Source organism: Tachysurus fulvidraco, chromosome 21 (assembly GCF_022655615.1).
Source record: "Tachysurus fulvidraco isolate hzauxx_2018 chromosome 21, HZAU_PFXX_2.0, whole genome shotgun sequence".
Taxonomy (NCBI): Eukaryota; Metazoa; Chordata; class Actinopteri; order Siluriformes; family Bagridae; genus Tachysurus; species Tachysurus fulvidraco.
In genome coordinates, this window is record NC_062538.1 from 20,212,323 (window position 1) to 20,227,765 (window position 15,443).

General features: G+C 37.2%; 1 protein-coding gene across 8 annotated transcripts in view; it reads left to right on the forward strand.

The window, feature by feature from the left end:
- The first annotated feature begins 10,081 nt into the window (after positions 1 to 10,081).
- The window catches only part of grin1a (glutamate receptor, ionotropic, N-methyl D-aspartate 1a), a 29,392-nt gene continuing 24,030 nt past the window's right edge, over positions 10,082 to 15,443 (forward strand). For 3 of the 8 annotated variants that reach the window (XM_027152748.2, XM_027152743.2, XM_047805892.1), the window contains exon 1: positions 10,082 to 10,781. In XM_027152748.2, the coding sequence (XP_027008549.1) occupies positions 10,515 to 10,781 (267 nt within the window). In that variant the 5' untranslated portion in view covers positions 10,082 to 10,514. The remainder of the gene's footprint in view (positions 10,782 to 15,443) is intronic. The other 5 variants (XM_027152744.2, XM_047805893.1, XM_047805894.1 and 2 more) reach the window with 3 other exon arrangements.

A 15,443-nucleotide genomic window follows, 5' to 3' on the forward strand; every position in this document is an offset into this window, starting at 1 on the left:
CTGATTGGTTGGGGCGTATTAAGTCATTTTCTATAACCGCTGCTCTGACAACTGAAAATTTTAAATTGCCGGATTTTATTAATACATTTGTTTAAATATATTATCATTTCTGTAGTAAATTGGCGTATACTATTCTGATACGATTTGTTTTCTGTAATGAGCCGTTTATAAGACATGGATGGAAGGAGTCTCCAGTACGAGCCATTACATTTCCAATATTAAAACTAGTTTATAACTGCTACCGTTTAAACGACGACACGATTTGACGTTAAATGTAAATATAAACGGATAAAAACATCAAAATGATTAATGCTGTGATTAGAAAATGATGTTATATCTTTTTATATATAAATATCTTGTTTCTTAATGTTAGAATTGTCTTACTGAACTCTTGTGATTGGACGTTCTTCATTCTTCTTCTTCGTTCTGCTTTATGTATCGTTGCACATGCTGTAACTGTACCGTGCGTCTGCTCGCACACAATGTAGTATTCATTTCAGAACGTTCTTCGTGGTAAAAATCAATCAAGTATAATTTTACGGCTGTTCCCGTTAGGATCGTGTGTACTGGATGGAGGGAAAAATCTTATTTCACAAGTTAATGACCCATTAGTAATGTCTTTCAGTGGCTGTTATAACAAATCTCTTGTCATGAATCCCAGACAGTGAGCAGGTTTGTTTGGTAACAACAATGTTACATCTCAGCCTGTGTCCTAACACTAAGTGGTGTTAATATCTTATGTTACAACAAGATGAGCCCATTATGATAAGTGCCATGTGCTGCGTCTGAGGCTCTGAATACATTTCAAATGTCATTCAACTAGAACGAGAGAGAGAGAGAGAGAGAGAGAGAGAGAGAGAGAGAGAGAGAGGTGCATGATTGTCCTGAGCATTGTCAGCATGCAGATGTTGCCTGATGAAATTATCTTCTGTTGAGCAGAAGTATCAGCTAAAGTGCATTCAGGGATCCTTTGCTTACACACCTGACTGCACAGCATGACTCTCTCTCTCTCTCTCTCTCTCTCTCTCTCTCTCTCTCTCTCTCTCTCTCTCACCCACTCACTCACTCTTTATCCAACTCTTGCTATTTGTGTGCTCTGCGTCTATGCAGCCAACACAGTGAGCCTGAGAAATGCAGCGCCGCAGGCTAGTGAAACAGAGTGTTCCTTCTTATTGCCTTGTCATCTTGATTGATTTATATAAATCTATTTTGTGTTGTTTTGAGGTGAAACAAACAGGTTTCTGTATCATCTTCTGTAATCTATACATGCCATACTGTAGAAGGGAAGATACATTTTTTACTTTATTTTTTGTTTTTATTCAATTGGATTTAAATGATTTTTTTCTTTAAACCTGCAGGAAATAGAGTTACACATATATATATATATATATATATATATATATATATATATATATATATATATATATATATATATATATATATCTCATATTATTGCTAAAGAAGTGAGCCATGTTTAAGATATGTTTATGTTTATGATAATGCAATATAACAGCACTGATTGTACAATGCAGTAAATGCAGAACATTGGTTTAAAAAGGTTCTGCTTTGAATATAAAGACCTTTTACTGAAGTGAAATTGTTAATGGTTCAATTGTTAATAACAACTGTGTGTACAATGACTACAAATATCTATCTATCTATCTATCTATCTATCTATCTATCTATCTATCTATCTATCTATCTATCTATCTATCTATCTATCTATCTATCTATCTATCTGTCTGTCTGTCTGTCTGTCTGTCTGTCTGTCTGTCTATCCATCCATCCATCCATCCATCCATCCATCTATTTATCCATCCATCACATATTCAAGTACTACCCCTCCTTCACTGAACTATCTATCCATTGTGTGTACAATGACTGCAAAATATCTATCTGTCTATCTATCTATCTATCTATCTATCTATCTATCTATCTATCTATCTATCTATCTATCTATCTATCTGTCTATCTGTCTGTCTGTCTGTCTGTCTGTCTGTCTGTCTGTCTGTCTGTCTGTCTGTCTATCCATCCATCCATCCATCCATCCATCCATCCATCTATTTATCCATCCATCACATATTCAAGTACTACCCCTCCTTCACTGAACTATCTATCCATTGTGTGTACAATGACTGCAAAATATCTATCTGTCTATCTATCTATCTATCTATCTATCTATCTATCTATCTATCTATCTATCTATCTATCTATCTATCTATCTATCTATCTGTCTGTCTGTCTGTCTGTCTGTCTGTCTGTCTGTCTGTCTGTCTGTCTATCCATCCATCCATCCATCCATCCATCCATCTATTTATCCATCCATCACATATTCAAGTACTACCCCTCCTTCACTGAACTATCTATCCATTGTGTGTACAATGACTGCAAAATATCTATCTGTCTATCTATCTATCTATCTATCTATCTATCTATCTATCTATCTATCTATCTATCTATCTATCTATCTATCTATCTGTCTATCTGTCTGTCTGTCTGTCTGTCTGTCTGTCTGTCTGTCTGTCTGTCTGTCTGTCTGTCTATCCATCCATCCATCCATCCATCCATCCATCCATCTATTTATCCATCCATCACATATTCAAGTACTACCCCTCCTTCACTGAACTATCTATCCATTGTGTGTACAATGACTGCAAAATATCTATCTGTCTATCTATCTATCTATCTATCTATCTATCTATCTATCTATCTATCTATCTATCTATCTATCTATCTATCTATCTATCTATCTGTCTGTCTGTCCGTCCGTCCGTCCGTCCGTCCGTCCGTCCATCCATCCATCCATCCATCCATCCATCCATCTATTGATTATATAATCAGGTTCTACACCATATACCCTACAAACCATCCATCCATCCATCTATATATTCATCATATATTCAGGTTCTACTCCACATAACCTACACTATATATCCACATACCATCCAATCTATCTATCTATCTATCTATCTATCTATCTATCTATCTATCTATCTATCTATCTATCTATCTATCTATCTATCTATCTATCTATCTATCTATCTATCTAATTCCTCTTTGAGAAATATTATGCATATCATATTTTTGTAAATGGATGTCACAGAAAATGATTCTTAAATAAACCAATGAACTATAAGTTGCTTGGCTCTGATCTTTAGCCCCCACCCATTTTCTACAAGCATACACAATTCAAAAAAAGAATAAACGTGATTCAGCAAAGAAATGCCTGCTTTTTCGCACTGACCTTATTCATTCTTTCAGAGGTCAGAACCTTGATTATTTTGACTCAGTCCCAGACAGCTTTCAAACAGCTCAAACAGCTCCACCTTTATAGTGATAAGCAAGCAAGAATAAATAATGCTCCTTCCTTCTAGCACTACGCTGGAGTCAGTCTTGCATCAGCAAGCTTGAAAGGTTACAGAAGATAGAAAATCTTTACCTGGAAAAGTTAGAGGTTTGGTGAGCTACTTTACAAAACAGGACACTTTTTTTCTGGAAATGTGTTTCTCTCTCTGGAGCCATGAACCTCCATGTGTCTAATTCTGGAAATCTAGAACAGGACATAAAACCTGGATGTACCTGCAGTTCAGAATTAGTAAATCCCTGTATTCAATTAAATTCAAATCATCTTGATCACGGAATAACACCAGGAAGCACTGGGATTAAAGTGGAGCCATGTTTGAGTGTTGAAAGCCCCACGGTTTCAGCTACAGATGGACCAAACATGAGTGAAATTCACCCAAGGGAGTATTTGGCTCAAGAATCTTTGCTTAATGAACATTTTAATATCCTATGTCCTGATGAAAGTGGGAATGCAGTGTCAAGGACAGAGAGGACAGGTGGTGGGATCGGTAGGACATTTGGCTGCTTGAATCAGGAACCTACCGACTCTGCTGTAGACGAATGCCCGATTTGCACCGAGCCTTACCGCTCTAAGGGTGACCACAGCATTGCGCTGCTAAACTGTGACCATACCATGTGCCAGCGCTGCTTAGCCATCATGCTCAAGCAGGCAGCAGACTGTTCTCGTGTACAGTGCCCCTTGTGTCGTCAGAAAACCCCGCTTCTACAGTGGCAGATTCACAGGCATCAGGAGGAACTCACATTCAGTACTAGTCCTCCAAGCTTTACATCGCAGGCAGAACCAGAAGTCAGTACAGGGATCTGTTTGAATCTGGGGCAGCATTTGTTGGTGCGGGCTGAGACGGCTCGAATTTGTGGATGTTTCCAGTATCCTCGTGGACTTATACAGGTCATCCGACGCATGCAGATACGCTGCCGGTGCTGCTATGTGGCGTTGCTCCTGATGATGTATATGGTAGAGCTGAGCTTTCTGATGCTTGTCTTTTTACCCGTCCTTGTGCTAGTTCTTCTGTTCACTCTTGCAACCTAGATCGAGGACAGTGACCCAGTGCAATGCAAAAGCAAGACTGTCCTGTTGCAGAATGTGTGAATTATAAACATATGCAGGCTTGAGATATGAACTTAAAGGAGCAATATGTGATTTTAGCATACTGCAGAAGCAGTAAAACTCTTCTTTCCAACCCATCTCCACTTCCTCTGTTCCAAACAGATTATATTTCCTTGACTATGATTCATTGCCTTGTTCTAGAAAAGAACTTTCAGTATTTAAAAGTATGGATTATGAAATTAAAGCAGCAGTATGTAATTCTTAAGCCTGTTTATATGCATGCGCGAATCATAATTTGACACAATTAAAAATTGTAATGTGGCAAAAAATATTTTGTAATGTAGCATGCTTCCGTGTATATAGATGAATAATAACTATGTTATTATAAACATAGATTATTAACTATGAACAGAGACGCGAACTAACACGGTAGAAACTGTAGTTAATTTAGTTTTAATAATTGATAAAAATAAATAACAATTTTTGTAATTTCATTTAGTTTTAAATGAACATTTCGGCAATTTCCGGAGGTGGAGCTTAGTTCTGGTGTCTTAAATAAAAAAACAGAAATAAAAAATATAGCCATGCTTGTACAAAAATCGTGGATTGTTTCTATGACAACTGCAGGTATATAAATATGTTTAATCATTGCAGACTGCACCTTTTTATTGATTTACCCCATCTTATGTACTTAGGAAGATATACATTAACCTTAACAAGCTAAAACTAGATTTAATTTCAGCTGTTTGAAAATAAATAAATAAATAAATAAACAAATGAGGGCGAATGCACAAATGTGGACAATGATTTTTTTGTGTGTGTCTAGTTCTTGATTCGGGAACATTTCTGATCTGGTGTGAAGTATTGCTCTGTGCCGCTCAGCGTCCTAGTTTTTGGAGGAACAGATTTGACATAATTTATAACCATAGCAACCCTCTGAAGTTGGTGCACAGCCACAGCAATTGGGTGGACTTGACTGACAATGTCCTTTTACACTTTGCGACTGTGTGATCCTACTTTCTGATATGACAAATGATTTGGATTCGAACAAGACTTCTGCTAGTATACATGGCACGGTTTTCACATATTTAGAATTTAGTTTGATTTGAAATGTTAACCCTTTTTTTTAAACACTTTTGGAGGGTCTTTTATGGCTATTTTTAGTAAAATAAAAACACCCGAGTTGAGTTTGTCATCTCAGTGCAGTGTTTCTGGCCAGACTTTACAAACTTTCTAGTCAAATGACGTGAAAATATTTTTGTTTCAGACTCAACCTCAGATTTAGCTAGGAAATCTTTGATCAAGAATATATTATACTACATCATTTTTGTCATCTTTATTTTATTTTTTATTTATTTGATATTTTCAACAATATTTTAGACCTGAAAGCTGTGATTTTCTACCGCTTATCCGAACTTCTCGGGTCAGGGGGGGAGCCTGTGCCTATCTCAGGCATCATCGGGCATCGAGGCAGGATACACCCTGGACGGAGTGCCAACCCATCGCAGGGCACACACACACTCTCATTCACTCACACACTAACACACTACGGACAATTTTCCAGAGATGCCAATCAACCTACCATGCATGTCTTTGGACCGGGGGAGGAAACCGGAGTACCCGGAGGAAACCCCCGAGGCACGAGGAGAACATGCAAACTCCACACACACAAGGCGGAGGCGGGAATCGAACCCCCAACCCTGGAGGTGTGAGGCGAACGTGCTAACCACTAAGCCACCGTGCCCCCCTATAAAAACACAGGAATATTTTATTAAGCGATTTAATCGGATATAATATTTATCCTAATTTTCCTAAAAACCTCACAGTAAATCATCCTACACAGTAAATCACTGTACATACAAACGTATACAGAGGTTTTTAGTTCATTTAAATTCATGCTTTAATTTAGATTTCTGCTATAAGACTCAGACAAACCCAGACACGTTTCAGCGTTGCTTTCTGCCTCAATAAAAGGCAAAAATGGCTTATAGTCATTAATAATAAACTGCCCATCTGTGCAGTGCATCTTGACTGCTGCAGCTTTTCTTAAAGGTTTTTAAAAGAAGCTGAAAATTCGTGCTTGGGTGAGAGTGGGAGTGTAAAAAAAAAGAAAGAAAGAAAGAAAGAAAGAAAGAAAGAAATGCTTCCCTCATGCTATTCGGTTTGATTTTTAGAGACACATCCTGTGAGGTCATTTTCGTTTTCTGGTTCCACAGACGTTTCTTTCTTGCTCTCCTTCTTTTCTCCTTTATCTCCTCTCTGCAGTAGGAGAAATCAGTACAGGGAAAGAGGTGTGTCAGCCTTCTCCCGTAGAGTGCCTTTACTATTCTTTACACTTGTGGGTGGTATGGTGTATGTATCTCTCTGTGTGTGTGTGTGTGTGTGTGTGTGTGTGTGTGTGTGTGTGTGTGTGTGTGTGTTCTTTGGCAGGAGCATCATTATATAACTGCTGCAGTGCAGCCTGGCCCAGCTGTATTGATGTGTCAAGCGGTGGGAGGGACACGAAGGTCTTGTCGCTTGCCCAGTCAGAGCGGTCTATTCTGAGTGATCTCAACTCTTAAGAGCGAGGGAACACACTTCAGCACTTTCACACACTAAACCACTTATTCATAATGCATACCTCGAGTGTTAAGCTACAAAATGGCCTTGTGTTCTGAGATGTTTTTTTTTTTCTCTCTTTCCCATATCAGCCTAATATTAACCACCACTTGTAAACGCAGAGGCGTACTCTATAAACTTTGCACGGTTATAAATAAAGTGCTCCCATGTGGTGCGCTGGCCTAATACATTATTTAAAGTTCACAGCGTAGCCTATCAAGATCAATTGCGACCCAATTCACAAATCCCCCATCGCTCTGATGGTGAAACACTCTGACATTCACAGTTTGACACTGGCAATCACGACAGGAGTCAGAAAACAGTTTATGTCCGAGAGGTAATTCACTATCTATGGATTACAATTTCATATAATACAAAAGTCATAACCATTTGAGGTCATTTATTTATCAATAAATACATTTTTGCAAATTTACTGAAAGATTGTATTGTTACTTTGCTTGTTTTACTAATCTTTAACTTCAATCCAAAATTGTCAATTTTATTAAACAAACAAAAAAACAAAGAAACAAACAAAAAACAGGACGTATATACAAAATTAACATAAATACTGACATAATTAAAAACATAACATAAAACATAAATACTGACATAATTATTGTGAAGCATTCACAAGAATTCACAGAGACAGCAGGGTTTGAAAGGGAAAACTAATCAAAACTAATAATAATAATAATAATAATAATAATAATAATAATAATAATAATAATAATAATAATAATAAACCAATGACAATTCATGGGGTGGAGAATTGAACCGCAGTCCTGGGACAAGTCACAGTAACAAGCTGGATTTTTAATGTCTGATTCACTTTAAGGAAAAAAAAAAAGAAAGAAAGGCTAGTGATGGAACAACTGTTTATAAGTCAGACAAAAAGAACAACCTGTCATTCATTGCTGGACTACGTGCATGAATCCTCCATGTTATGGATAATTTCCCTATAACAGCATGACCCATTGTTTTTTATATATATGTTCTACATCCAGAAATATTCTAAGGCTTGAATCAGCTCCTGCACGTTGCACAAGTACCATTTCATTTCATTAACACCCCGCGTTTACAAAATGCCTACACGAGAATACTTTGCAACTTCACACTCCGGGAGACAGCCTTGTTTCCTTGGCAACCATGATGTTTTTTCATCTCTCTTTTCTTCTTTATCATGAGCTATACTCTTAGCCCTGAGTGCATGCTACTTTTATGAAAGGACTCTTTGTTTTACCCTTTAATAAACCCTTTGATGTTAGTGCACAGAAGAAATGTAATACAGTAGAAGGACTGCGGAGGCATAATGATCAAAAATGAGCTTTCTGTTTAACATGTGTCTGGGAAGAAGATGACTAGATGGCTCTTGGCTGGGTTTTCTGTGTGATTGAAAATGTAGAAATATGGATGATTAGGTTACATAATTGAGCAGCTGTGCTTACAGGAATGATTCAGAAGCTCAAGGCTGGCTGTTAACATTATGCAAGTTTCACGCAAATCCCTCACACACGTTATACACCTTAAATGACTTAATTCGGGCGAGAAAAATCACGGAATAATTTGTTTAAGCTGTCTCCCTGTGTAATTCGTAGGCTGTAATAAAAATAAATCTGCCACTGAGTCAGAATCCACACTGGTAAGTCTGAGACCTCAAACATTTGGGAATATTAGCTCTGTAAATGTTGTGGAGGTCTCAAGTCAAAACGCAAAGCAAAACTTTGAGTATGTGACTATTCACAGGGGTTGCAGACTCACTGATCCACACACACTCACTCCTAGATGAAAGAAGAGTGGAAGAAAAAGGATTTCACAGGATTTTACAGGATACAAATCATCCTTTCCATGTATCGTATGAACGGTCACTGCTCCTTAGAGAACATCGGTACAATATGTACAACAAGTCACACAACAAGTCAATTCAGTCAACAACATTTTCTTATATGCTACTATTTACTTTTCTACAAATGTTATATTTAACTGATTGTCTGCTATTTATTTAAATTGATATTTTCTAGGCTAGTTTCAGCTAATTGTGTCTCACCATTGTTTTGTACAAAACATCTTCATTAAATTTAAAAGAACAGATTTTTTATTATTAAAGTATAAAGCAAAACAAGTCTAGATCCCATCTGCAACTTTGTGCCAATGATCTTTTTAGATAAGGAACATTCACATTTTGTTCCTTATTAGTTATCTGGCAATGATCACTTTTTAATGAGATCTCATATACAGAGTCTCTTTCCCTTTAGATTATTTTATTCTTCTTATAGTTATTTATTTACTTGATTTTGGTTTTGGTTCATAAAAAGAAATAAATAAATAAATCCACCATATATTGGAGCTGCGCCTCAGTAAAGTGTGATCATTCACAACGCCAACGCAGAAAGTCGAGGAGCCGGGGGGCGCGCGTAACAGCACGTGCACGAGCACTAAACAGAGACGAGAGGTTCAAAATTTTTACTCACGCTTTCTCAACCTGACCAAAGCATTTCGCACGTTTATTATTAGAGTGGTCGACATGTCAACCTTGAAGGCATAGTCATAAGAAGGGCTTCAACGGTGTTTTTTTTTGGAAAATGGTAAAGATTTTGTCCCTGATTTAATAAACAAAAAACAACAATCTTGTTACAAAAAAATGTTAAATGCAACAACAACAACAACAAAAAAAATCAGTTTGTTTCCTACTCTTCTCCCAGGCTGTTTTTGGTATGAATTTGTACGGTGATTACATTTCATTTAGGCACTACTGCGATGCACTGATGCAAGTGAGATGCAATACAATTACATTTACTTCATTTATCAAACATTTGTGGGCCTCATAAAGCAATAAATCCTGCTATTTGACACGATAATAACATTTTGCACAGTAATTGATCTACAATAATCTTTATAAAAGGTGTATATGGTGAGCCAGTGCAGTGTGTAGTGTGTGTAATGTTCATCGTCCACACATAAACATTCAGAATTGGTAAATATTTCAGGCAGGGATAAAACTTGAAATCCCAAGAAACGATGCCACACCCACCACCCCCACACCATTGGTCGTAAAGATGCATCCATAGACATCCATGCATGGAAAGAATGAGTTGGGGAAAATTATGTCTCTGTTATCCCAGCATATCAGGCCAGCTGTCAGCAGCACCTCGGACAGCAGCTCGGGTCGCTCGCGCCGCATCGCCTCTCACAGCGGACACGCAGTCACCATACAGCGCATCACACATTTATTTTGTTTGAAATAACATACATTTTTGCCTGAATGAGCTGGAAAACCCGGTCAATGCGAAGAAGGTAATGCAAAAGGTTGCTCAGTGTGATAAAGGTAGCTTCAATGAAGCAAAGCAGCTCTAACCGTGTAGCTGATACGCGCAGACGCAAACGGAACGTCGGACCAGTGACCGTGTGCATTCCGCCGCAGTGAGCATGTACCTCGCACCCGGGATTTTCCACCTCTGAACAGTGTCCCCAGTGCTTTCCTGATTCCATACAGCACTATCTGAGAAGGATGTCGGGTTTTTCCACCATGCGCATTTTTGTGATCTTGATTCTTCTGTCCTGCTCCTGCGCTCCAGGTGGCTGCGAGACGAAAATCGTGAACATCGGCGCGGTGCTGAGCCAAAAGCGCTACGAGCAGGTGTTTAAGGATGCGGTGAACCAGGCAAGCGTGGTGTACGGCAGAGACAGGTTTAAACTCAACGCCATCTCCGTCACGCACAAAGCCAACGCTATTCAGATGGCGCTGTCCGTGTGTGAGGACCTCATCTCCAACCAGGTAGGTGCTGCTGGGCTCCGGCTCGTTTCCCCAGCCGTTTCTCCACCATCTATTCTCACTGAATGACAGGTAGGGAATTAACACGCAGGGCATTGTGGGATAAAGAACTGGAGTAGTGGTGAAAAAACTTTTAACTTTAAGAAAAGACCCAGAGGTCATCACTTAATTCTGAGTTCGTGATGCAGCTGATGGACTAGAAACAATGATACACATCTCCTCTCTGATGGATGGATCATTTCATGGAGGAAAAGTTACACATGGAAAAAAAGGTTCAATCTTCCCCTCTAAAAATGTTTTTTTTTTTGGAGAAATGAAACTTTTTTTTTTAGATTAATTTAAATGAGATATTTAAATCTCTTTCACTTTAAATTTTTTTGCTTTACATCACATCATAAAAAATAAAATAATAATACAAAAAAATCCTGGAAAAAAACATTCAAGTGTGTTCACAAACACGTTGAATTCATTTGTTCACATTCAAGAAATGTTCAAATGTTTAACTTTAACAACCAGATTGACAAAATATATTTTTAATATAATATAATATAATATAATATAATATATTCTTCAGGACTATTGGAACTGAGCATGCAGTTGATTTGGGATGTAAAGAAAATGTAATTTTTAATATAATGAACAGATTAACTGGAGACAAATAATCAAGGACAGAAATATGTTTAAATAATATGAATAATGCTTTATGTTCGATTATAATAACAATAAATACGTAATTTGCTCTCTCTCTCTCTCTCTCTCTCTCTCTCTCTCTCTCTCTCTCTATATATATATATATATATATATATATATATATATATATATATATATATATATATATATATATATATATATTAATAAAAAAACAGCTATAAAGGTGAACACTATGAATGAATGGGTTAAATATATGAAAAATGTATAAAGTGTATAAATAAATATTAAATATATTGGATTTTGTGGGGGAAAAGTTTAATTAATTAGGATAAATGAATTAATACATTTGTAATTTGTGAAAAAATTATTTAGTAATTCACAGCTATATGCATATTTAAGTTATAGACTGTTTAAATTCAGACTCAAAAATGTATCTTCACATTTAAAATTGAATAAATAAATAAGCCTCAGTATCTAAGAATATACCAAGCTAAACATGTATATTGTTTTTATCTGTATTTCAGAATCTACAACACGACCTCGGATGCACTGAAATAATATTGTTACACAGATAGAATATTGTCGTAATTGTAGCAATTACTTCTATCCTGTTAACACAAGTGTTATCTATAATAATATCACTATTTTACTACCAGGTTCATTTACATAGAAAGGCTTGTACTCAGTGAGTCAGATAGTGATTCATAAAAGGACAGTAGTGAGGAAGTGATGGCCAAATGAAACGAAAGGTCAGGATATGCATCTTTTTTTTTTTGCTCATGTAGGTTGAAGTCAAAGCATTTTGTTAAGAGGCTCAAAGATTAGTGAGTGCTTATATTGATCATAGCGTCAGTCTAACTGATCGACACATGACCCTCAGGTCAAGTGACATAGCGCTTTATAATGACGCTCTCAAAGCTCACAAAGTCCACAAATGTGTGTGAGTATGTGTCTAGTTGTGTGTGTGTGTGTGTGTGTGTGTGTGTGTGTGTGTGTGGGTGTGTATATAAATGCACAAGTGCTGCTTATTAAACAGACATTCTGACTGTATCCGATCTTAAAACACAATAGGTTTAGATGTACAAACGTCATAATAATAAATAAAAATAATAAAAAGAGCCAAAACAACCCCAAATATTCATATACACATTTTTATTTTTGTCTGTTTTAGAATCAGCCTCTGAATAATGTGCTGAATAGTGTGACACATGAATTGAATTAATGTGGGTAATTAACAGGTAAAATGATGTACTTTTAATCTATTTTGAAAGAACAATTAGTCCATTACTTTATATTCAGGAGTATGACTTTACAGACAAGAAATCCATTTCCTATTTTCTTTGCTATAGTAACAGAGTAATTCATTGTGGAAAATTAATGTTAAGCTGATGGGTTAAGAGTTAAATACGATCTTTATTAATGTGGCATTTGAAAAAGATGAAAAAGATGTCCAAGAATGTAATAAATTGAGAAACATTTGATGTGCCCGGTGTCATGGATGTCGGAGGAATGATGCGGTATCCCTCAGTCTAAAGTTTAGACTCTAAACCAATGGTTTTTAACCAGAGACATTTGAGAAGACATTATTTCTATTTTGACTTTGGTGCTTGGACCCCTAAATATATTAAATTTAATTAGGTGGAGAGAATTAGGATAAAAATGAAACACTGAAGAGCATAAAGCACCACACATCCTCTCTTACTGCATGAAGGACGCCAGATCTGTTTACTGTAGATCTTTTTTTTTTAACCCAGAGGCAGTATGTTGATTACGGTCAATGTTTGTTCGTGATTGGGGGCAGTCCAGAGTCAGCACTGTCTATAACTCTGTAGCTCTGTAGCACAGACGGATTTGGAGCTTGGTAAGAAGAACACAGCTGCTCCAAAAGCAGTTAGGTGTCAAATTAATAGAGCATGTGTGTTACAAACTGTTATATAAGGATGATTGTCACAGCTAGTTAAACTCGAGTGGGACTCTAGATGAGTCAAGAGCATGGTCTAGAAAACACAAGCACTTGAAAGCTATGATAAATGTGTATTTAGAATAAATGAGTAAATGTTTGGCTCGTGTGCTGTTATAGGAAATAAATCAGTGTCAATGATTACAGCACATGACAAAGTATATTATTTTATTTCTCTGATATTACAGAAATCTGCTAAACATTGTAATCGCAAACTTTTGTCCATTTATAGCTACACTTGCCTCCTGGTGGTCCATTTGCAGGATTCCATGCTCTCATTGCCGTGACCAGGGTAAATTAGATAAAATGGGAGTGTTTCATCAGAAAGGGCCAAAACCTTTGCCAAATTTAATATGAGGACCATGTGATGTGCTGTGATGTCATTCATTCATTCATTTTCTACCGCTTATCCGAACTTCTTGGGTCACGGGGAGCCTGTGCCTATCTCAGGTGTCTTTGGGCATCGAGGCAGGATACACTCTGGACGGAGTGCCAACCCATCGCAGGGCACACACACAAACACACTCTCATTCACTCATACACTACCATGCATGTCTTTGGACCGGGGGAGGAAACCGGAGTACCCGGAGGAAACCCCCGAGGCACGAGGAGAACATGCAAACTCCACACACACAAGGTGGAGGCGGGAATCGAACCCCCAACCCTGGAGGTGTGAGGCGAACATGCTAACCACTAAGCCACCATGCCCCCCGTGCTGTGATGTGCCCTTTATAATTCCATTTAGTACATAAATTTATAAAACATCCACAAAACAAATTAGTTCCTTTCTTTCATTTTGTCTCTCTGAACGTTTTAATATAACAAAAGATCTGTTTCCAAGACAGTGAAAAACGTTCTTAAGGTAGAACCATACAAAACGCTGACAGCTTTCATAGCAAACACGTGCTTAAGGAAAAGGTAGCCAACAATCTTAATGTTGATTATCAACCTTAGATTATTTTTGTGTATGAATTGTTGCTATAGAAACAAAAACATATTGTTACGACCAATCAGATTCGAGATCTGGACAGGGCTGTGTTACTGTATAAACGCTCATAAATGCTGCACTGATATATTTTGCCATCTTAAAGTCATTCAGTTTCACTCAACAAAAATACCAAAAGTATTATTTACTCAAGAGCAACGTGATGTAAATGGTATCACTGGACACACGCAGACCGGAAAAAGGATGCATCCTGGGAATTGAAGCGAGCTGGCTCTGATCTCTGGGGTACGATGTATTCAGGAGTAGCATTGCATCATTAAAAGCCTGCTTGGGCCAAATTAAATTAAGAGCACTTTAAGCACTCGTACGATGGTTTATGCCATTTATAAAGTGCTGGAGTCATGCTTTCTGTGCTGGCAGGCTCGAGAGCGAATACACAGGATTTCCTTAATGTCCAAAACCTCATTTCATTCATCTTCGGCATCTCTCTAAAAATTAGAACGCATTTATTTTCTCATTTAAGGAGTATTTGGTATATACGTATGGGTTGGTTTTTAGGCTAAATTCACCATATATATCTTCTTCATGTGTTCAAAATCAATCTTTCTTTTAATTAATTCACCACTTTGCTTCAATCTGAGGGAAGGATGGTTTGTGGCAGATGGTACAAAAGAGATGCCTGAGAGCATGTTGGATAGAAAAACCTCATCTGAGGCCCAAACATACAGTCTGTCAAGACACTCAGCCATTATATCTTCTCATACAATTTTTGGTCTCTTCCTGTTGTTTTTTCTACCATATTTTCACTAAATGTGGCCTTATTGTGAGCAGCTGGAGCGCTGATGAACCAAACGGTGCTAAAACAAACCATGGAGGGATTTTTTTTTTTTTGCCTTTAATATCTTATTTAAATTGTGTTTTTCTGCCTATGATGAGACTCTCAGCCATAACAGATTTCATTACATGCACTAAGTAGAATTTTCAGCTCTCAGATCTCATATCTGGGCAGAAAACATGAACATTTTGTACTGTACAACTCAATTAAACAGACGTATCTAGGTTGGCTATTTTTATTTTCTCTGTAACCTTTTCATGTCTAGAAAAAAAT